This window comes from Littorina saxatilis, linkage group LG13, assembly GCF_037325665.1.
Source record: "Littorina saxatilis isolate snail1 linkage group LG13, US_GU_Lsax_2.0, whole genome shotgun sequence".
NCBI classification, from domain to species: Eukaryota; Metazoa; Mollusca; class Gastropoda; order Littorinimorpha; family Littorinidae; genus Littorina; species Littorina saxatilis.
The window spans coordinates 44144244-44168967 of NC_090257.1; the positions used below are offsets into that span (position 1 = coordinate 44144244).

Below are 24724 nucleotides of genomic sequence, written 5' to 3' on the forward strand. Positions count from 1 at the left end.
AAGAAACGGTTTCCGTGTAACAGAAGAGAGTAGGGCAGGCGTACTAGACGTAGAGCAAACAAACCATAGGTCATCGAACGAACACCATAAAGCTGTGGAAAAAGAGCTATTAGATCAGATAGAAAAAGGTTATTACATTGTAGCTAGTAGAAAACCAACTGTGGTAAGCGCTATCGCTGCGATTCCCAAGGATGATGGCAGCATCAGGTTGATCCATGACGCTAGCAAACCCACAGGTAGGGCAATGAACGACTATTCTATACCTGAGTCAGCTAAATTTCAAACCGTATCTGACGCGTGCGCCCTAGCGAAGACAGGGTATTGGTGTGCAAAAGTAGACTTGCAGTCCGCCTATCGGTCAGTATGCATCAGTCCGGACGATTATTGTATGACTGGGCTGAAATGGCATTTCACAGGTGAAAAGAAACCTACTTATCTCTTTGACAGTCGGCTGCCTTTTGGCAGCAACGTAGGGCCATCACACTTCCATCGCCTGTCGCAAGCTATTCGCAGATGCATGGCACGGAAAGGCATGCCAGGTGTGTTAGCGTATATTGATGATTTTCTTCTGGTAGCAGCTACCAGACAAGAGTGCAATGACATGTTACTGTCTTTAATTAGATTATTGAGGGAACTGGGTTTCAACATTAGCTGGAAGAAGGTGGTGGGGCCTACTCAACGTATCACGTTTCTCGGTGTCGACATCGACACGCGAAACAACACCCTGTCACTTGGAAGTGACAAGTTGCAGCAACTGCGGCAGCGACTCCTCCAGATCCGAGGAAAGAAGCGCGCGACAAAAACTCAGCTACAAAGCAAAGCGGGGTCCCTTAATTGGGCCTGTCAGGCTGTCAGAGGAGGAAAATTCTTTCTGCGGCGGATACTGGACACGATTAAACCCCTTCAGCAGCAGCGACACAAAGCGAAACTATCTGGCGAATTTCATAAGGATGTACAATGGTGGCTTTCTTTTATGCATGTATTTAACGGCACAGTATATTACTTTCACAATGCAAAACAGCATGTTCATGTAGATGCATGTAATATTGCAGCGGGTGCCTTTTGGCAAGGTGACTGGCAGTACACCATCTTTGAAAAAGACATGCAGGCAGCAAAGGAGCTACATATTAACTATAAAGAAGTGTGCGCTGTGGTGCAAGCAGTGACACGATGGGCTCCGATGTGGTGCGGACAAGAAGTGATTATTCATACCGATAGTACTGTGGCAAAAGCTATCATTAATAAGGGCAGATCGACTAATAAGTATGTGAACAGTCTGCTCCGTAAAATGGCGTGGGAATGTGCAAAAGTGAACTGCAAAATCGCGGCGATACATGTGGCTGGTAGTGTAAACATCATGGCTGACACAATTTCCCGCCTCCATGAGCCCAGACGGCGCGAAGACTTAGTGCGTCTGTTGACATTCTGGCACCGGGGGAGACCCCCCGACATCAACCTGTGTGACCATATGTCTGACCAAGCCCTGTTGTTCCTTGTTTTTCAGACCAGCAGCCCCCATTAGGGGCGCAACTGACGGCAGAAGTGTTGGATTACAGAGCAAGTGCCTTTTCTGATAACACTAGGAAGACTTACCGCATCCACCTTACCTCGTATTTACGTTTCTGTGGGGAGATGGACATAATGCCAGTGCCTGTGAACGAGCAGACTGTTGCGCAATACGCAGCGTACCTAGCCCGACGTTTGAAACCGTCCTCCATCAAGCAATACATCAACATTATTCGCATTCTTCATCTTGAAAGCGGCTTGCCGCACCCATTCAGGGACTCGTGGTACGTCCAGACAACACTTAAGGGCATCGAAAAATGCAAGGGGTGTGCCACTGATAAGAAAACCCCAATCACCCCTGAATTACTACACATAATAAAAAGCCAGCTGGACCTTGAGTGTAGGCAAGATATTGTGTTCTGGGCTGCGTGTTTGGTGCTTTTTTTCGGAGTTCTCCGGAGATCGAACTTGTTTCAGGACAACGGGAACTTCGATCCTTGTAAGCAGCTCACAAGAGACCAGGTGGTTATTCTGGGTACGGGCATGTCAATAACGCTCCAATGGAGCAAAACGATTCAGCGTAAAGAGCGCTCTGTTGAAATTAAGCTCCCGGCAATGTCACTCCATCCCTTGTGTCCAGTGTCTGCCGTGACCGCTGTGTTACCTTTGTTGGGGCCGATGGACCCCAAGGCGCAGGTCTTCCCGATGAAAGGATCAGACTTTAATAAGAAACTGCGCTTGACTACCGCTGTTGCTGGGGGAAACTTCTCCAGCCACAGCTTTCGGCGGGGTGGTGCCGCGTGGGCGTTGAGTTGTGGTGTGCCGGGGGAAATTGTCAAGGTGATGGGGGATTGGAAAAGCAACGCGTACTTAGGCTACTTAGACCAGCTGCCACAAAAGATCATCCTGCAGATCACATGTAGCCCTAGCCCAGGCAACTCCTTCATGTATAACATCACAAAAATCCTAAACCTCCCACCTCTAACCTAGTATACTGTCTTTAGTTGGGCTGAATAACGAGTAGTACCTCTAATTTGGGACTTATCACTGCACAATGATATCTCTCATTGTCAGATGGTATTCTCTTGAATAAACTGCCCTCGTTATTTGCCCAAATCAATACATGACTTGGCTATGTGTGATGTATGTGCGCACGAGAGTGATTGCGTGTGTGTCAGGTGTATGTGAGTGTGTGCGCGCGCAGGTGTGTGAGTATAACTGTAAGTGATAAGAGGGAGAGAAAGAGGAGTGTCATTTCTTTGGGATTATCGTGTGCTCTTGATTTGCGCCAGGGGGGGGGGGGGGGGCGATAAGTGAGTAGTTTAAGTGTGAGTTTAGATAGAGCGGACAGCGTCAGATAAACTCTATTTAAACGAGACAGATTAGCCGCGGGTGGAGGAGGAGGATGTTAGATACTTGAGGTAGGCCTAAAGGGATCAGTGTTGGCAGGTAGGGAAGAGAGGGTAGTAAAGCAGGATATCAACACTTAGGCCCGTAATTAGAAAGAGAGGGGAGAGGAGGACTTGTGAAAGTCAAGGAGAATAGCCCAGCCGCAATGTCCATGTTGCCGGGGGGCTTGCACGTGTGATGCATCAGCGGGGGTCTATAAGAACGGGAGAGCAACACATTGTGGTCAGTCCTTACCAGCGCGGCGCAGCGGGCATATGCCAACTATTTCTTACCCCCCATCCACCCCCGGCATCCACCGTTGTATTTTGTTAGCAATCCGTTGCATGTTTTTAATTTTGAGGCAAATGCACGCCTGTTTGTGCCTTCACTTGAAGTGAGGGTGTGCATGAAGCGACTCGAACCTTGTTATGTAATCATTATTCACGGTGTTAAATCTTTGAGTGAGGGCTCCTTGTGTTTGTTGTTAGTGTAACCAAATGTTTGTTGTTTTTTGTTGTGGACTTATGGGACTTATCACTGCACAATGATATCTCTCATTGTCAGATGGTATTCTCTTGAATAAACTGCCCTCGTTATTTGCCCAAATCAATACATGACTTGGCTATGTGTGATGTATGTGCGCACGAGAGTGATTGCGTGTGTGTCAGGTGTATGTGAGTGTGTGCGCGCGCAGGTGTGTGAGTATAACTGTAAGTGATAAGAGGGAGAGAAAGAGGAGTGTCATTTCTTTGGGATTATCGTGTGCTCTTGATTTGCGCCAGGGGGGGGGGGGGGGGCGATAAGTGAGTAGTTTAAATTGGCACTGTAACTTTCCAGAATGATGCTTGCCGTGTTTTCCCCTGTTCGTGGCCCTAATTTAGCACACGATGCCGTTCAAACGCCAAACGTGTTCAGCTTTTGCTGTTCTTTAGCAGGCTTTAGTTTTTTTTGGTGGCATAATTCAGTGCCGTGTGCTTCATCTACAACCAAAAGCAAATTAAAGCAGACGCGAGCCTTGGTCAGTTAGAGTTGTCTCCCGTACTCTTAACTGTAGTGTGCTGTAGACGGGTGTACGTCACAGAGATACAATATTCTATCTCTGTGGTGTACTTACACGGTTCGGAAAACGCAAGATCGTCCCTGCACCACTTCAGTGCACATGTATGCGAAAGCGCTCGGTCGCTTTATGAAGATTTCTATTATGAAACTGAAAGAAAAATTATCAAATAACACGCTGTCCGAAGGAATGGAGTCCTTATCGGACAATGACCGCGCTCAGTTTAAAACGATAGGACATCTGACCGCCATGCGGCTATGTGAATCGGACATTTGAGCCTTTTAATCGGTCTATGTCTGATGTCCGACGCCTAACAACATCCCTGCATCTACTGTGTATGTGCTAGGAATCTAGTCATCTACTGTGTATGTGTTACTGTTAGGCATCTAGTCATCTACTGTGTGTGTGTGTGTTAGGCATCTAGTCATCTACTGTGTGTGTGTGTTAAGCATCTAGTCATCTACTGTGTGTGTGTGTTAGGCATCTAGTCATCTACTGTGTATGTGTTAAGCATCTAGTCATCTACTGTGTGTGTGTGTGTGTGTTAAGTATCTAGTCATCTACTGTGTGTGTGTTAAGCATCTAGTCATCTACTGTGTGTGTGTTAAGCATCTAGTCATCTACTGTATGTGTGTTAGGCATCTAGTCATCTACTGTGTGTGTGTTAAGCATCTAGTCATCTACTGTGTGTGTGTTAAGCATCTAGTCATCTACTGTGTGTGTGTTAGGCATCTAGTCATCTACTGTGTGTGTGTTAAGCATCTAGTCATCTAATGGGTGTGTGTTAAGCATCTAGTCATCTACTGTATGTGTGCATTTTCAGGAATTTGTGATGGAGGATGACTTCAATCGGATGACACACAAAAGAGATTTCATTGGTATGACCTCGTTTCATTGTCCTTGAAAGCATTTTGATGATGTCATTAACATTGGTTTATGTATGGGTTTTGTTAGTTTGTGTACTCTTGTAGATACGCAGTGTTTTGTAGTTATTAATTTTAAGTAAGAAAAATTGCAAGATGAAGAAAAAGAAGATGCATTTGTTGCTATTTTGATTGTTCTGATACAGATCAACCTGTCTATAACAATCAGCCAAGGGACCGACCACAAGTGGTTATTATAGGAGGTTGCTATGGAAAGGTGAATTATATATAGAAAAACCAATCAGGAATCCTTTGAGGTGGGATATGTGCAATAACAGATTCTAGCACGCGTTGTGTTGTAGGTGGGCAGGTGGTCGTTAAGGTTTGACTGTATTTAGTTTCAACATTAACAATTTTTTTGTGCTAAACACCTCTTGTTTGAGTATTTTTGATACTAAGTTCACCAAGGCATAGTGATTGATACTAAGACTTAGTGTGATTAAATTATATACTCTACCAACTCACATAGCAATTTACCTCAGTTTAGTGCTAGGACGCTTGTATGCATCACCTTGGTAACAAGGGAAGCAACCCTAAAAAAAGAACGGCCTTGACCCTTTAGAAGGACCACGTGAACGGGGCCACTTCCCGTGTGCGTGCGTATAAAGCGCCACCATGTTATCATTCCTTTCCAAGCGTTTACATGCGGTGGACGTGTGCTGATTACGCTCGAGCTTCACAGCTCATGGTTCTGCTGTCTACTTAGCAGAAACTGTTCACCTTGGTTCCCGACCACAAATCAATGGCTTCTTCTTTGGATTTCTCAGGGCGTCCCCATTTCGCTCCCTCCTCCTTCTTCTTCTCCTTCTGCGTTCGTGGGCTGAAACTCCCACGTACACTCGTGTTTTTTGCACGAGTGGAATTTTACGTGTATGACCGTTTTTTACCCCGCCATTTAGGCAGCCATACGCCGTTTTCGGAGGAAGCATGCTGGGTATTTTCATGTTTCTATAACCCACCGAACTCTGACATGGATTACAGGATCTTTTTCGTGCGCACTTGGTCTTGTGCTTGCGTGTATAGACGGGGGTGTTCGGACACCGAGGAGAGTCTGCACACAAAGTTGACTCTGAGAAATAAATCTCTCGCCGAACATGGGGACAAACTCACGCTGACAGCGGCCAACTGGATACAAATCCAGCACGCTACCGACTGAGCTACATCCCCGCCCGCTCCCTCCACCAGACGAGGACTTGTTGACGGACGCCTCTCTTTCAGGGCGCCCATCTGTCTTACCACACGGCCTCGGGCTTGTGGACTGCCGATCAGGCCAAGTTACACATAAATGTTCTGGAGCTCGAGGCGGTTTTTCTGGCGTTTCAGACTTTTCTCCATCTGGTAAAGGGCAAACACATTCGGCTGAACACGGACAACATGACCGTGGCAGCCTACATAAACCGTCAAGGCGGTTCCCACTCTCACACTCTGTCGGTCAGAGCTTGCCAAATTTTAGTTTGGTGCAGTGTCCACAGCATAACGGTGTCAGCGAAGTTTCTGCCAGGGAGGTTAAATGTCCTAGACGATTCGCTCAGCCGGTCGTCGAGCGTCATTCACACCGAATGGACGCTCACTCATCAGGCTCTCCAGCGCCTGTGGGCGCAAGTGGACAAGCCTCTGGTCGATCTCTTTGCGACCAGGTTTTCCCGCAGGCTCTCTGTGTTCGTGTCCCCGTTCCCGGACCCGGAGGCCTGGAAGGTCAATGCGATGGAGATCGACTGGTCAGGCCTCGTTGCTTACGCCTTTCCCAGGTTTCAGTTGCTGGGCAGAGTGCTGAAAAAGGCGGAATTGGACCAACCTTCTCTGGTTCTGATTGCCCCAATGTGGCCGAGTCAGCATTGGTATCCGGATCTCTTGCGTCTCGCTGTCGGTCCTCCCATTCCTCTAAATCTAAGAAAGGGAGAGCTGTTGCAACCGAGAACGGGAATCCACCACGACAACCCTCAGGCACTTCGGCTTCACGGCTGGAGACTGTGCGGGACTCACTGCGCCGCTCAGACGCATCAGACTCCACATTACTGTTAGTTCAGAAAGCGCATAGAGAATCCACCGGTTCTGTTTACGCTTCTCATTGGTCTGCTTGGGTCAGTTGGTGCACGGTAAACGGAGTCAACCCTACTTCCCCTCGGTCCATGCAGGTGGCCAACCATCTGTCGTGGTTGGCGTCGCAAGGAAGGTCACCTTCATCCCTTAGAGTGAGGAGATCAGCAATCTCTTCTACACTAAAACAGTTCGGACACACCATTAATCTGGGGGGCGTCATTGCTAGTGTCCTCAGGGGCTCAGCGTTAGGGTTTTCTAAAGGAAAAGCCCCTTTGCTGGCCTGGGATCTCTTCCTTGTACTTAATTTCTAAAGGTCGCAAGAGTTTGAGCCCTTGCATGCTGTTGGCCTGCCTAATCTGACTCGGAAAGCTCTACTTCTCGTTCTGCTGGCCTGCCTAATCTGACTCGGAAAGCTCTACTTCTCGTTCTGCTGGCCTGCCTAATCTGACTCGGAAAGCTCTACTTCTCGTTCTGCTGGCCTGCCTAATCTGACTCGGAAAGCTCTACTTCTCGTTCTGCTGGCCTGCCTAACCTGACTTGGAAAGCTCTACGTCTCGTTCTGTTGGCCTGCCTAATCTGACTCGGAAAGCTCTACTTCTCGTTCTGCTGGCCTGCCTAACCTGACTCGGAAAGCTCTACTTCTCGTTCTGCTGGCCTGCCTAATCTGACTCGGAAAGCTCTACTTCTCGTTCTGCTGGCCTGCCTAATCTGACTCGGAAAGCTCTACTTCTCGTTCTGCTGGCCTGCCTAATCTGACTCGGAAAGCTCTACTTCTCGTTCTGCTGGCCTGCCTAACCTGACTTGGAAAGCTCTACGTCTCGTTCTGTTGGCCTGCCTAATCTGACTCGGAAAGCTCTACTTCTCGTTCTGCTGGCCTGCCTAACCTGACTCGGAAAGCTCTACTTCTCGTTCTGCTGGCCTGCCTAATCTGACTCGGAAAGCTCTACTTCTCGTTCTGCTGGCCTGCCTAATCTGACTCGGAAAGCTCTACTTCTCGTTCTGTTGGCCTGCCTAATCTGACTCGGAAAGCTCTACTTCTCGTTCTGCTAGCCTGCCTAACCTGACTCGGAAAGCTCTACTTCTCGTTCTGCTGGCCTGCCTAATCTGACTCGGAAAGCTCTACTTCTCGTTCTGTTGGCCTGCCTAATCTGACTCGGAAAGCTCTACGTCTCGTTCTGTTGGCCTGCCTAATCTGACTCGGAAAGCTCTACTTCTCGTTCTGCTGGCCTGCCTAACCTGACTCGGAAAGCTCTACGTCTCGTTCTGTTGGCCTGCCTAACCTGACTCGGAAAGCTCTACGTCTCGTTCTGTTGGCCTGCCTAACCTGACTCGGAAAGCTCTACGTCTCGTTCTGTTGGCCTGCCTAACCTGACTCGGAAAGCTCTACGTCTCGTTCTGTTGGCCTGCCTAACCTGACTCGGAAAGCTCTACGTCTCGTTCTGTTGGCCTGCCTAACCTGACTCGGAAAGCTCTACGTCTCGTTCTGTTGGCCTGCCTAACCTGACTCGGAAAGCTCTACTTCTCGTTCTGTTGGCCTGCCTAACCTGACTCGGAAAGCTCTACGTCTCGTTCTGTTGGCCTGCCTAACCTGACTCGGAAAGCTCTACTTCTCGTTCTGTTGGCCACAGCTAGGAGAGGCAGTGAGATTCACGCTCTCTCAGGCATTCCTAGGGATTCGTCGTTTGAAGCAGACAGTTCTGTAACTTTGCGTTTTCGTCCTGAGTTCTTAGCCAAGAACCAAAAGCCTGGACAAGTTTCCCCTATTATTAGGATTCCCCCGCTCAGTAGGATTCTTGCTCCGGGTGATCCTGACATTGTTAACTCCCCGGTCCGAGTGCTCAGCAGTTATCTGACTCCCACGGCTTTGTTAAGATGTAAAGAACAAAAACTCTTGTTTATATCACTTAACACAGCTCGTAGCAAAGATGTGTCTAGGGTTACCTTAGCCAGGTGGATCTCAACGCTTATCCGGCAAGCGTATGATTGGTGGAAAAACCAGAAAGGGGGGGGGGGGGGGGGGGCAGTCAGTCCTTCCTCTCACATCTGCTCGTACACATGAGGCAAGAGCTTGGGCGTCTTCCCTGGCTGCCTTCCCTGGCTGTCTTCCCTGGCTGTTCTGAAATCCGGAAGGCTGTCAGAAGCCCTCGAATCCGCCTACTGGAGGTCGGAGGACGTTTTTCTGAATTATTACCTGCGCGACGTTGCCAGCCAGCGTCAGGATGGGAGTAACGCTCTACCAGCTATGGTAGTGGCGGGGCAAGTTTTGCCTGCTTCTTAAAGTGAGTTTCTTCCCACCACCTATAGTAGCAATCTGCTATATGTGAGTTGGTAGAGTATATGTAATTTAATCAAAAATTTTAGTAATGAATTTTCATTTGATTAATATACTTACCAACTCACATATCTGAGTCCCTCCCTCCTAGTCCTACCCCGCTATATATATATATAAAAAAAAGAAATGCGTTTTTTAAATCGCTGCAAAGGGAATGATAACATGGCGGCGCTTTATGCGCACGCACATGGGAAGTGGCCCCGGTCACGTGGTCCTTCTAAAGGGTCAAGGCCGTTCTTTTTTTAGGGTTGCTTCCCTTGTTACCAAGGTGATGCGTACAAGCGTCCTAGCACTAAACTGAGGTAAATTGCTATATATGTGAGTTGGTAAGTATATTAATCAAATACAAATTTATTACTAAAATGTTTGATTGTGTGGTGTGCAGCTCACCAGGGCCGCGTGATGGCGGTCAAGTTCTCCCTGGCGTGTGAGTGGGTGCTGAGCTGTGGCAAGGACAAGTACTTCCAGTGGCATTGCTCCGAGACAGGGCGGCGTCTGGGTGGCTACCAGGCCACCGCCTGGTGTCTCTGCATGGAGTATCCTTCATGCTGTGTAGACATAGATCTGTGTGATCGACAAGAAGAAGAAGAAGCTGTGTAGACATAGATCTGTGTGATGGACAAGAAGAAGAAGAAGCTGTGTAGATGTCTTGTTCTTCTGCTTGTGTCACCTGCAACTCCCACATACATTTGTGTTTTTACATGAGGAGCCTTTTACATGTATTATATGTCATTTCCCCCTGCCATTTAGGCAATCATACTTCATTTTGGGGGTATTCATGCCAGTTCTGTCATTGTCAGTGACAGTGTAGTTCTCAACATCCTTAACCTGTTGCAAGATTTGACGAACAGTCCAAGTACACATTTGTGGGAGACTACTCTGGTCAGGTGTCTGTGCTCAAGTTGAAGGACACGACCTTTGAACTCATCACCACGCTCAAAGGTCATTCAGGTCAGTGATGCGTTGTGCAGGATGACAGCTTGTTCTAAGTGAAAGACGTGGTTGCCCTAACATAGGGCAGAACATGTTATTGCAGAATTTAATGCAGTCAGATCAGTAAGGTAGTCGTGAAAATCGGAGTGCTGTACAAATGTGTGTTTCCCCTTCAGAAGATTTGTATGCTGGAACCCCAGTTTAAGACTACCCCCCGCGGGTTAGGGGGAAGAATTTACCCGATGCTCCCCAGCATGTCGTAAGAGGCGACTAACGGATTCTCTTTCTCCTTTTACCCTTGTTAAGTGTTTCTTGTATAGAATATAGTCCATTTTTGTGAAGATTTTAGTCAAGCAGTATGTAAGAAATGTTAAGTCCTTTGTACTTGCATTCTCCCAGTAAGGTAATATATTGTACTATAATGCAAGCCCCTGGAGCAAATTTTTGATTAGTGCTTTTGTGAACAAGAAACAATTGACAAGTGGCTCTATCCCCTCTCCCCCCTTTCCCCGTCGCGATATAACCTTCGTGGTTGAAAACGACGTTAAACACCCAATAAAGACATAAAGGAAGTTTCAGACTCCCCCTTTTCACTGCCTACTTTATCAGACTCCCCCTTTTCACTGCCTACTTTATCACACTTTCTCTTCAGTACATTTATCCCCATTTTAAAATTCCCTCCGTTTTAACTAAAGACCTGACTTTGTCAGATTTCTGAGGTCTTTAAAGTGTGTGTGTGTGTTCGCTGAAGCAGTAACTTGTAGATGATTGCATTTGATCAAACCTATATTACTTAAATATCATACAGGGAGCGTGCGGTGCTTGGCGTGGGACTTGGAACGTAAGCTGCTCTTCTCCGGCAGTTTTGACCAGTCCATAATTGTCTGGGACATCGGCGGCAAAAAGGGCACGGCCTTTGAACTTCAAGGTCACAGGTAATGGTGGAAATCGCCACTTCTTGCTTCTCTTCAGCGTGGTGGGTGTGTATGTGTGTTGTGTGTGTGTGTGTGTGTGTGTGTGTGTGTGTGTGTGTGTGTTAGGGAAGGCAGTGTTTGCAGAAGTTGTGTGTGTGTGTTGAAATAGCATCAACATTGCTAGCTATCATGTTTGTATCCAACTGTGTATAGTTTACTTCCAGATAGGTCCGGATATGTAGCGGTTACATGCCTCGTTTCAGTGATTATTGAAAATAATGGTCGAAGTTCGCGGATCATGAAAAATGCGAGCTTCAGCGAGCTTTTTCATGACCACGAAACTCTCGTACGACAAGAGTAGTTCCCCTTCCAAATTTTCTGAACTGAGTTGCTTGGACAAGAGACTGCAATCCGACGGTTAGTTTTCGACAATATTTCATTTTATAAACAGATCACACGCAACCAAATGCACACATCGCATCAATTTAAAGAACATACAGCGGTTTCATACACTATTTTGCCCCAGAAAACTGAACTTCATACAGTTTTTAACGTTGGAACACGGGTGCAAAAGTTCGTCTGCTTGTCCCATTCGAAGAAAGAACATTTCCTAAGCGATACCAAAACATGAACAGAACACACACTATCTGCCTTTACCGGCACAGCAGAATAACAACATAACTGTGTACTTGATTTTAGTCCAAAACAGGGAAACTGACAAGAAGTGTTAACAGAATTGATTGATTTTCCCTGAACTATACAACCGCGCATTATTCAATCGCCAGCGCAGGTAGACTGGTTGAGTGATTTGGATTCGATCAAACTTTCGCACAAAACTTCTCTTTTCTTTGAATAACTGAAGAAAGGAGGAATAAAGAGGTTACATACCTCGTCTCAGTGATTATTAAAAATAATGGTCTCAGTTCACGGTCATGAAAAAGCTCGCTGAAGCTCGCATTTTTCATGATCCGCTAACTGCGACCATTATTTTTGATAATCACTGAGACTCGGCATGTAACCTCTACATACTGGCATTACATCCAAAGGAGAAATCATTGTTTAATACAAATATTGGGATGATTTAAATCTTTTAAAATAAATCCAAAAACAAAGAGACATTCCTTTTAAAATAGATGTTAAGTCAAGCGTGTCCTTAATACTGTGATTTATGTCATGTTGACAGAGACAAGGTACAGGGCCTGTGCTACATTCAGAGCAGCAAGCAGTTGGTGTCGGGGTCGGACGATTGCATTCTGGGAATGTGGGACATGGACGTCAAGCGTGTGGAGGTTGGTATCGTGTTTTGCTTCAGATGAAAGTCACTCTTTTTACAGTTACACCTCCTGCCACCTCATTACACCTCCTGCCACCTCATAACTTCAGCAGGCCTCAGACTGTGAGAAACACAACTGGTGAATGCTGAAGAAGAAGACCTTTCATGTTTTTGTCTTGATTCTATTTCTGTCATTTTGGGTGATTGTACCGTGGTACCTCTGATGAGTGGACACCTCTTATGGAAGGATACCCTCATTTGTCCGCGAAAAGCAGTAGCTTGCCTACCAACCCACCCCTCTTTTTATTTTCATAGGTACACCATCCACTTTATCTTTCACTCTAAGGACCTTAGGCGCACCAACCAATGAGGATAATTGCCCTGTATAGGGATTCCTTCATAACGAAGAAAAAGTCCCTTAGTTTATTATCTGGACCTAAACATACCTGTCATGACAGGCCACCTGCAATGTAGGGACACTATTAACTGGACCTAAACATACCTGTCATGACAGGCCACCTGCAATGTAGGGACACTATTAACTGGACCTAAACATACCTGTCATGACAGGCCACCTGCAATGTAGGGACACTATTAACTGGACCTAAACATACCTGTCATGACAGGCCACCTGCAATGTAGGGACACTATTAACTGGACCTAAACATACCTGTCATGACAGGCTACCTGCAATGTAGGGACACTATTAACTGGACCTAAACATACCTGTCATGACAGGCCACCTGCAATGTAGGGACACTATTAACTGGACCTAAACATACCTGTCATGACAGGCTACCTGCAATGTAGGGACACTATTAACTGGACCTAAACATACCTGTCATGACAGGCTACCTGCAATGTAGGGTCACTATTAACTGGACCTAAACATACCTGTCATGACAGGCTACCTGCAATGTAGGGACACTATTAACTGGTCCCAAGGGTGTCCTTTCATCACAGGTGGACTGTAATTGTATAAATGGAGAAGCCTGGGTTGGTGTACTGTGTTTGTGCTGGAAAGAATCCCTCTGGTGTTGTAGCTCTGATAAAGTTTTATAGATCACTACTGCAGTGAGGGATTTTATCACTGTTGCCAATTGGTCATAAAAGCCATTCCCTGACAAGCATTATTGACTTTAGAGGTTGTTACCTGTGTATGCTGTAAGCTTATCCCGTTAAGAACTTCTGCTATTATTGTTGGCATTGGAATAATTGTGTTTGTATGTCATTTGGATGAATTCATACCACCTAAAACCAGATGTTTGTTTATTTCTTGTTTTGCTTGTTGGCTGAAGTCTGTCAAGCTCTTGACAGGGTTTGAGCAGGGAAGACATGACATCAATATTTACCTGGAGTGTTTGATGTTCTGTGGAAGACATGACATAAACATGAATTGTTTGATGTTCTGTGTGCAGACACCAGAATGGCGAGAGGGCGACTGTTGCAGCAAGTGTCAATGTCCGTTCTTCTGGAACTTCCGCAAAATGTGGGATGAGAAGACCATCGGTAACAGACAGGTCAGTAGACATTCATACTCTGCCTTCTGGCTGTCAAACACATGTGTGTGATAGTGGTATCCATGTTCAGGGAGATATAAGATGTTTGGTGGCTTGTCATCAGACGTGTCTTCTGTTTCATCTTTATCGACCGTGGCCGCAAGGCTGAGGTTGATAACGATGTAACAGAAGGTGATATGCTCCCTGAGAAAACAAGGCCGCAAGGCTGAGGTTAATAACGATGTAACAGAAGGTGATATGCTCCCTGAGAAAACAAGGCCGCAAGGCTGAGGTTGATAACGATGTAACAGAAGGTGATATGCTCCCCGAGAAAACAAGGCCGCAAGGCTGAGGTTGATAACGATGTAACAGAAGGTGATATGCTCCCCGAGAAAACAAGGCCGCAAGGCTGAGGTTGATAACGATGTAACAGAAGGTGATATGCTCCCGGAGAAAACAAGGCCACAAGGCTGAGGTTGATAACGATGTAACAGAAGGTGATATGCTCCCCGAGAAAACAAGGCCCCAAGGCTGAGGTTGATAACGATGTAACAGAAGGTGATATGCTCCCTGAGAAAACAAGGCCACAAGGCTGAGGTTGATAACGATGTAACAGAAGGTGATATGCTCCCTGAGAAAACAAGGCCGCAAGGCTGAGGTTGATAACGATGTAACAGAAGGTGATATGCTCCCTGAGAAAACAAGGCCACAAGGCTGAGGTTGATAACGATGTAACAGAAGGTGATATGCTCCCTGAGAAAACAAGGCCGCAAGGCTGAGGTTGATAACGATGTAACAGAAGGTGATATGCTCCCCGAGAAAACAATGCCACAAGGCTGAGGTTGATAACGATGTAACAGAAGGTGATATGCTTCCTGAGAAAACAAGGCCACAAGGCTGAGGTTGATAACGATGTAACAGAAGGTGATATGCTCCCTGAGAAAACAAGGCCACAAGGCTGAGGTTGATAACGATGTAACAGAAGGTGATATGCTCCCTGAGAAAACAAGGCTACAAGGCTGAGGTTGGTAACGATGTAACAGAAGGTGATATGCTCCCCGAGGACCAACACAAAAATGCAGGTCTGGCAACAAAACACCAAACATCATTTTTGTCATCATTTTGGTAGTGCAATAGTACGCACAATCACCAACAGTTTGAATAGATAGAATGCAATAAAGGGCTCCAATACGCGTCAAAAGTTCAAGCGGTTGTGTCATATTTGTATTATACGTCAAATGTAAACTTTGCGACGATTTTCTTCGTGTCTTAAAATTCACAAAGCTGCCATCATATTTGTGAGGTCAGTCACTTTTTAGCTTGGCCCTTTTCTTTAAAACGTGATAAGACTTTTCTTTGCGCAATTTGCGATTGCGAAGCTTAGTCGCAAATTGACCATGAGACGTCGCGGTAATTTTCAACATTGATTTGATCTTTGACGGTGAATGTTTACAGTCGTTGTCCTTGGAAAGTCGAAAGCCGTGATGGTTCTAGGTATAGAATAAACAGCCTCATGGCATTTCCTTTCACTCCATGTTTTGCCTGAAGCTCAAACCATTCATTACCTCCATTTATCACATATGAACATTGTTTTTTGTTCCCCAGGTGGTTACAAATGAAAACTCATAAAAATGATGACAATAAGGGCGTGTCTTTTCTATATTGTATTGTTTATGTGAGAAGATGTTCTGCAGCATTGTGTGACAGTTGGCATGATATATCAACGTGTGTGTGTGTGTGTGTAGCATCACTGTCGGCGGTGCGGCAAAGTGTTCTGCAACAAGTGTGACAGTTGGCATGATATATTAACGTGTGTGTGTGTGTAGCATCACTGTCGGCGGTGCGGCAAAGTGTTCTGCAACAAGTGCAGCAACAAGCGCTCCACCCTGCCCCCCATGGGATACGAGTACGATGTTAGAGTCTGCGACGAATGCTTCGGCCTCATTACAGATGAAGAGTAAGTTTGTGTGCGTGCGTGCGTGCGTGCAGGCGGGCGGGGGGTGGGTGGGTGTGTTTGTGTGTGTGTGTGTGAGTGTGTGTGTGTGTTTGTGTGTGTGTGTGAGTGTGTGAGTGGAGTGGGTGTGTGTGGGTGTTAGTGTGTGCGGGCCCGTGCGCTGTTGGACAGCTACAGTGTGGACCAGGTCGTTCCTTTTCCCTCCCACTCCCGTGGCCACATCCTGGATGGATTGTCACTCGACCCTCGTACAATCTGGTCTCCAGCCTCATCGCCAACGACCATCTTCTCTCCGACCACACTGCCATCAACTTCGTCGTCAACATCACCAAGCCAGCACAGAAGCGGAAGATGGTCACACGTCGCAAGCTACGAGACATTGAGACAGATGCTTTTGGAGACGAAGCTGCCCTGCTGCTTGCCCAGCGAGACCCGTCCTCTGACCCCGCCCATTTCTTCAGCTTGACTCTGCCCTAGCTCCTCGACAAACACGCCCCGCCATCCCTATGTGCAGTCTCTGAGCGACAGCCGGCTCCCTGGTTCTCTGAGGACATCACAGCCGCCAAGATCGAGAGACGGCGAGCGGAGCGTGCATGGCGACACTCTGGCCTGGAGGTTCACCGGCAGATTCTCAGGGATGCGCTGCTTCGAGTCATGCTAGCCGTCACTGCTGCCAAGGTCGAGCACTTCCACGACCGCATCGCCAACGCCTCATCATCCAGGGAGCTGTTCTCCATCATGTCCTCTCTCCTGGGCTTCTCCCCCGCTGCCCCCTTACCCACTGCTCACCCACCACAAGATATCCCGGAGTTATTCTCGGAGTTCTTCAAGGACAAGATTGACAATCTTTGGAGAACACTCGATCAGCAGCCCTTCGTCCCAGTCCCCACCCTCCCCCTCCTTCTCCGGCTCCCCCCTCACGTGCTTTCAGCCTGTCACTCAAAACAACGTCAAGCGACTCATCACCAAGACGGCCATCAAGACCTGCGAGCTAGACCCCCTGCCAGGCTTCCTCTTCACCAAGTGTCTGGACAAGCTCCTGCCGTCTATCACAGATATCATCAACATCTCCCTGGCCACAAGCGTCGTTCCCGACTGCTTCAAGTCTGCCGTTGTCCGCCCACTCATCAAGAAGCCCGGCCTTGACGTCAACGAGTTGAAGAACTATCGTCCTGTGTCCAACCTGCCCTTCCTCTCCAAGCTTCTGGAGCGTATCATCCTGGAGCAGTTGAGCGCCCACCTGTCTCGGAACTCGCTGATGCCAGTGTACCAGTCAGCGTACCGCCCTCACCACAGCACCGAGACGGCGCTCCTGCGAATCACCACGGACCTCCTAAACGCAACAGATAGCGGTCTCGTCTCTGCCCTTGTGCTGCTGGACCTTTCCGCGGCCTTCGACACGATCGACCATCAGCTACTCGTCGATCGCCTCAGTTCCACGTTCGGCATTCACGACACCGCCCTCTCTTGGTTCCGGAACTACCTCCAGAACCGCTCTCAGACTGTCATCACTGATTCGTTCTCTTCTCAGCCTGTCCCTGTCCGCTTCGGCGTCCCACAAGGGTCTGTCCTCGGCCCTGTCCTTTTCACCCTGTACACCCTGCCCTCCGACTGTCCCCTTTGTTCTGCTGCTGACCCACTCCGCCTTCACATCCCTCGCTCGAAACTCGCATCTGCTGGTCAGCGTGCATTTCCCTCCGCGGGCCCCTCTGTCTGGAACTCCCTGCCGCTTGAGCTTCGCCAGAGCCCCTCTCTTGACGCGTTCAAGAGTAGGTTGAAGACTCACTTCTTCCCGTAACTGGCTGCAACTTTCATGTTCGACGTGATGTGTTGTGCCCCAAAAGACATTCTTGTGCTGTGCTCTGTGAGAGGTGTTTTCTTTGTGCTTAATATTATTTTGTTTGGACCTAGCTATTGATGTGTACATTGTGGTTAAACAGTTGTTTGTTGTATGTTTATCAGGGTTTGCTAGTGTGTGATAGGGTTCGTGTCCGTCTGTAGATGTTAGTTTCTTTGTTAGTCCTGTGTTGACAACTCTTCGACAAGCGCTTAGAACTGTACCCACGGAATACGCGCTATATAAGCTTCCTATTGATTGATTGATTGAGTGTGTGTGAGTGGTGTGTGTGTGTGTGTTAGTGTGTGTGTGTGAGTGAGTGGTGTGTGGCTGTATGTATGTGTGTGTGTGTGTGTGTGTGTGTTAGTGTGTGTGTGTGAGTGAGTGGTGTGTGGCTGTATGTATGTGTGTGTGTGTGTGTGTGTGTTTCTCTCATTTTGTGTCTGGGTCTGTGTATTTCCATGGTTTTGTGTGCTTTTTCTAACCTGTGTATAAAGATACTGACTAAGTCAATAGTTATTTTTCTGATATAAAGTCCTTGCTGAAAGATACTTTGCACATCAAAACAGCATACAGCTGACAAGTGTTGTAATTGTTACTTTGGTTGTTTTTCCAGCAAAGCTCCACTGGCCACGTTCCATGACACGCGACACAGCATCGTCCACATGGCTCTGGACGTGACACGTAACTTGCTGTTGACCACAGGCAAGGACAGAGTCATGAAGGTAGGCTGTGTGTGTGTGTGGCTGTGTGTGTGTGTGGCTGTGTGTGTGTGTGTGTGTGTGTGTGTGTGTGTGTGTGTGTGTGTGTGCCTGTCCGTCTGTGTGTGTGTGTGTGTGTGTGTGTGTGTGTGTGTGTGTGTGTGTGTGTGTGTGTGCCTGTGTCATTGAGGTTGATAAGCAGGTGATTCTTATGTGCTCTTTCTCAGATTTTCTTTTGATTAAGTCTTCTAAATTAATTTCCATGGCTCCCTAGTTTTCTCCCATTTCAATATTCCTCAAGGGAAGGGTAGCACTGTGACATGTGTGTTGTGTTTCAGATATGGGACATTGGGAGTGTAGTCCACTGATTCCACCAGCAGTCTTTCAGCCGGGTCCCAGCTTCTCCGTAGACAGCCAGGCACCATCACCACCACCACCCCATGTTCCGCACTGTCAGGAAGTGATGAGTCCGTTGCACCACTGGAGTTTCATCGCCTGTCATTTTTTACTTCATAGTCATCGGAGCATAAAGCAACGTTTCAACAGTGCCAGTGTCGTAAAGCGTAAAATAGCCGATGAGAGCTTGTGTAAATTAGATTGCTGGCACAGTGGCACCCCCCTTGTAGGACCTCCACACAGAAAGTTGGGTCTTAAAAAGGAGGGAGTCTTAAAATGGGGGGACATTTACAGAGGGTATCAACAGAAGATGTCAACAATCAAGGTCTTAAAAGGGGCGGAGTCTTACATTGGGGGGTTCTTAAAAAGGGGGTTGGCCGCTGTGTCCATTATACTGTTTGACTTTCACAATGTGTACCATGAATAACATTCTGTCTACTAACATTTGATCAATTGTGAGTAAACCTTTTGTCAGAATGATCAATTGTGAGTAAACCTTTTGACAGAATGATCAATTGTGAGTAAACCTTTTGACAGAATGATCAATTGTGAGTAAACCTTTTGACAGAATGATCAATTGTGAGTAAACCTTTTGACAGAATGATCAATTGTGAGTAAACCTTTTGACAGAATGATCAATTGTGAGTAAACCTTTTGACAGAATGATCAATTGTGAGTAAACCTTTTGACAGAATGTTCAGTTGTGCTGCAGAAAACATTAGAAGGTTGAAGCCTACCGGGCATAGAATTAGGTGAATCGGTCATTTTGCACCTGTAGATTTTGATCAAATTTAATGAAAAAATACTGTTCAGTATCCCCTACATGTTAAAGTGAAGATGTCGAAACACTTGTAATACAGTGTCAAGACTTAGTTTGTTCTGCACAGTTTGAGCATTTTACCATTTTGTGATTTTATGCATATTCTTCTCAGTGAGTTGGAATGAAGTTTGTATTGTTTTTAAACCTTGCTTGCTTCCTGAATTTGATTAAAGGAAACGGTTTTTAGTTGACTCATTCAGAAGATCCGATAGAAGATCAGTGTTAATAACGATTCATTCCAATTTATCACCATTTTCCCAGAATGTCTATCTGTGTGTGTTGTTGTTGTTGTGCTTTGCTGTTGTTGTTGTTGTTGAAAAAAGTGTGATAACGGATTGCAGAAAGTAAAGAATTTGCACTGACCCGCCCACTGTCTGACATTTGACTTGGTATTGAACCCAGCTTTTAATACTGAAACTCTTAGTGACCAATGTTGACTTTGACTTACTTTCCATCATGCTATGCTTGTTCATGAGCTAAAGGCTTCATGAGAATTCTGGAGCTCACTTTGTATTTGTATGAATTTGTCGTCTTGGGAGGCATTTAAAGCCATCGAACAAATTGAAGACAGTGTCAATGTGTGATGGGTGGTGTCAGTCCCGGCATTTGAATCATCAATTGTTTAAAATGGTTCTATAATCATGTCATCAAGATCCCTTGTGTAAATTCATTTGTGTAAATTCATTTGCGTATGAAACACATATTTTGTGTGCCATCTGTTTCGTTTGTAAACAAGTTGTTGAGTTGAAACTTTGTGAACTTAGACTGATTTTAAAGGAATTTTATCATGCTGTCTTTTAAAAATATCAGAACGGAACTAATTCCATATTCAGTGATGTGTGTGTGTGTGTGTGTGTGTGTGTGTGTGTGTGTGTGTGTGTGTGTGTGTGTGTGTGTGTGTGTGTGTGTGTGTGTGTGTGTGCCTGCGGAACTTCCTTACATTTCTTTCTTGCCACTGTTTGAATAAACCTGTGTTTTTCTGTTTTGTTAAATTCAGTGTAAACCATTGCTTATGATCGAGGTAAACATGTTTGTGTTGAATCTTTTCCTTGTACATACATTAAGCAGTGATACATACATTCAGCAGTGATTAGTTGGTTGATTATCGAGTGGATGGATGTACACATGGCTGATGGCATTAGTTGTTTTTATTTGTAAATATGTAGAGGTAGCATTAAGACATCGGTCTCTTTGTATCTTCCAGTCTGCCTCTATACCCCTGACACCTGATGTGTTTCAGTTCAGTAAGTGTGTGTGTGTGTGTGTGTGTGTTAGTGAGTGTGTGTATTAGTTTGTGTGTGTGTGTGTGTGTGTTTTATTGTTTGTGTGGTGTGTGTGTGTATTAGTGTGTGTTTGTGTGGTGTATGTATGGTGTGTGAGTGTGTTTTTGTGTGTGTGTATTAGTGTGTGTGGTGTGTGTGAGTGTGTGTTTGTGTGTGTGTGTGTTTTAGTGTGTGGTGTGTGTGAGTGTGTATATTAGTTTGTGTGTGTGTGTGTGTGGTGTGTGTTTGTGTGTGTGTTACTGTTAGTGTGTGTGTTTTAGTGTGTGTGGTGTGTGTTTGTGTGTGTGTTAGTGTGTGTGTGTGTTTTAGTGTGTATGGTGTATGTGTGCACATCTTTTTCTGTGCTAGTTTTGATGCTGGCAGTCATGTAAAGGCCATGTACGTTTTATGATCATTGTTCCATGTTTGGCATTAGAGCCGTATTTTATCATGCTTACACGTATGTTTTATGATCATTGTTCCATGTTTGACATTAATGCCGTATTTTTATCATGCTTCCACGTGTTTTTTTACGCCATTTACCGAATAAGCCCCAATGCAAGTGATGTCATTAACTGAAACCAGAGAGAACTAAAGAGATTCATTCAGTGTGATGGCAAACCTCACGTGCGAATAAATACATGTATTAAGATTGCCTATGTTAATGCGAAATGCTTTTTGTCCAGTGTTTATAGCTGTGAGGAAAGACAGAAAGTTGTTTGTCATCTTTCTCTTGGCGTAACCTTGGTTTCTATAGAGCTGTGATTGGACGCTTCCCATGCATGAAGACTGTGGCTGAGTGTGTGTCAGACCTGGGAACCCATACCATTTTGTCGTATATATGATCAGTACGGTCAGTGGAAAAAAATACGACAAGTAAAAATCCTAGACTACTTTTCTTCACAAGCGCATCCCGAAGCCGATCAAGTATGTTGACACATGATTACAGCTTCTGCCAATAAACAATTAAAGAAGCATTTGTTTTAAATGTATCATGGACGTTCAAATGCTGTGTGGAGTACGCTCATTTTTCTGAAAATACACCAAGTTTATAGGGGTTCCCAGTTGTGACAGGGCTTGGTAGCTCTCCTGGTAGCTCTCCTGGTAGCTCTCCTGGTAGCTCTCCTGGTAGCTCTCCTGGTAGCTCTCCTGGTGGAGCTCTTGTGATCCTAGGGTCACAGGTTGGAATTCCGGCAGGGACGGACACAGGTCAACTTTATGTTTAGACTCGGAGACAGTATCTATGTCCCACCCCCGTGTCACTGCTGTGGCATGTAACAGACTTCTGCCAGAAATGGGGGTGACTGCATGATTACACCTAAAATGCAGGCACGTGGGTAGTGCCACTGTGGTTGCTGTTAGCTTTTCACTGAGAGGAAGCGGACACAATTTCCCAGCAAGGAGATAGTAAAATAATAACAAGAGGCGAAGCCTTCAAGGCTCACGTAAGAAATAGACAAACAGTAACACAAACTCAATCACTCCGTCACACATACACACCCACACACACAGTAAGCTTAGGTGACACTGTGCAAGAAAGAGAGACACTAGATCTAGATCTGTCTGTCTGCATGTAGCCTACTTACAGGGACACGACTGCCAAATAGTCTCGGCCCGCTCAAAATAACAATGACCGAGACCACACACACCACACGAGAGAGAAAGACTACAGGGAGGCATGCCGTCATGATGCATTAATTGACGTCAAACACTTTTGACCGTGACGTAATCTTATGCGAGCTTTATCCATAGTCTTGGATAACCACTCACACATAGACTCGGAAATGTTAAAGTTTCTACCACAGACATACACACACACACACACACGCACGCACAAACGCACAGACAGACAAAGTTACGATCGCATAGGCTACACTTCGTGAGCCAAAAATGAAAACATGTTTCTGAAAGAGCTTTTCATTCTCACCGGTTTTTAGGTGTGGTAGTGTGGATTTAAAAAGCCACTCCCTGACTTAGCTAGTGTCCATTTTGGTCATCATTTGACTGTTTGCTTTCCATGCTGTGTGTTGTTCCACTCTCCGCCATTCATTGTGTTGACGTAACTTGACGTGTGTTGTTCCACTCTCCGCCATTCATTGTGTTGACGTAACTTTGACGTGTGAAAAGCTGTTTTTGTATGTGTCTTTTCTTACGATAGTTTTCAGAGCATTTCAAGTGTTTGTATACAGGCTTCAGAAATCCAGTCAAGTTGAATGTATTCGAATGATTATTGTACATGGGATGCAGTGGTCGGAATTTCTGAAAATCTGAGTTACATTTGATCTATCAGACTATCCCCTAAGATTCTGTGAATGTGGTTTTTTTTTAAATCTGGAAACAAATCTGTGTACCAATCAAGGGACCAATACACACATACTTCTGTTTTTGTATGCTCAAGGCAGTTAGATAACCCCATTACTACTGACCGGCACGGTTGGCCTAGTGGTAAGGCGTCCGCCCCGTGATCGAGAGGTCGTGGGTTCGAACCCCGGCCGGGTCATACCTAAGACTTTAAAATTGGCAATCTAGTGGCTGCTCCGCCTGGCGTCTGGCATTATGGGGTTAGTACTAGGACTGGTTGGTCCGGTGTCAGAATAATGTGACTGGGTGAGACATGAAGCCTGTGCTGCGACTTCTGTCTTGTGTGTGGCGCACATTATATGTCAAAGCAGCACCGCCCTGATATGGCCCTTCGTGGTCGGCTGGGCGTTAAGCAAACAAACAAACAAACAAAAAACATTACTCTATATATACGCTGAAGTTTTTTTCAATGTTTTTGTTAAATGAATGCAAAGATAAAAAAACAAAGCAGCAGGTGAGATTTTATTTTGCCAATAATTTGCCCGGTTTCCCCTCTAACGGGTGACAGTTCTCTGATCTGACAAAGCACAACACCAACATATGATACACATGCAAAACAAGGGAGGTAATTAACAGCAGCAGAAGTGGATCAAACTAGTAGTAGGCAACCACCATTACATCCAGTCGACACGCGGTGATACAATCACCCATCGTCATTTCTCAAAGAATTTCCCTACCCAGAATTCAATATTTTTGATGACATACAAAGGATTCAGTTCGGGACGCTGACGCCCTATGGTCGGTTAATTATATAAGGGTAAGCAAGCGGTTAAAAACGGGCGTCGACAGAGCCAATGAAGGGGGATAGTAACTTGTAGATAATATACCTGTGTCGGCAGTCATCATTCAAAACAAGACCGGAAAGATATCGGTGGACAAAATAGTGGCTAGTTTAAACACAGTGCAGTCAAATTTAAAGACATTCATCTACGACTTGTGTCTGTGTGTCTGTGTGTTTGTGTATTTGTGTATTCGCCATGCACGGCCAAAGTTCTCGATGGATCTGCTTCAAATTTGGTGGGCTTATTCAGAGAGACCCCGGACACAACCTCATCGATGACATATTTCAATACGTGCTCTCAGCGCGCAGCGCTGAACCGATTTTGGTTCCACCTCAGCTATTTTGGTTCCACCTCAGCTACCCGGGCCCCCATACCGACACACCATAGCCGCTACACCACATCACAACGCCAAAGTTCTCGGTGGATCTTTTTCAAATTTGGACACCGTATTCAGCTACACCCCGGACACAATATCATCGATGAGATATTTCAACACGTGCTCTCAGCGCGCAGCGCTGAACTGATTTTGGTTTTTGTGTTCATTTCACCATTATAAGTAACTCTTCCTTATCTTCTCCAGTGTTTGGCGTTTATCTCCCTTCCTTCGTGTGGCTTTCCCGTTCAGTTGTAAGTTACTATTACTATTTTTAGAATGTCACTGCGCTGTCCACTGCGCTGTCCACAACGCTTCCCTTGCACCCGTAAGTTGTTCTTACTGTCAAAGTGAAAAGGTCGAATCAATTTA

At 46.0% G+C, this 24724-nt stretch overlaps 1 protein-coding gene across 1 annotated transcript in view; it reads left to right on the forward strand.

Moving 5' to 3' along the window:
- Nucleotides 1-24124, forward strand: part of LOC138945820 (WD repeat and FYVE domain-containing protein 2-like) — a 33317-nt gene extending 9193 nt beyond the window's left edge. Inside the window, exons 4-12 of the mRNA XM_070317325.1 lie at nt 4776-4830; nt 9633-9783; nt 10086-10198; nt 10989-11115; nt 12278-12383; nt 13786-13887; nt 15693-15823; nt 18274-18382; nt 18697-24124. Of these exons, the coding sequence (XP_070173426.1) occupies nt 4776-4830; nt 9633-9783; nt 10086-10198; nt 10989-11115; nt 12278-12383; nt 13786-13887; nt 15693-15823; nt 18274-18382; nt 18697-18726 (924 nt within the window). The 3' untranslated portion in view covers nt 18727-24124. The remainder of the gene's footprint in view (nt 1-4775; nt 4831-9632; nt 9784-10085; nt 10199-10988; nt 11116-12277; nt 12384-13785; nt 13888-15692; nt 15824-18273; nt 18383-18696) is intronic.
- The last annotated feature ends 600 nt before the right edge of the window (nt 24125-24724 follow it).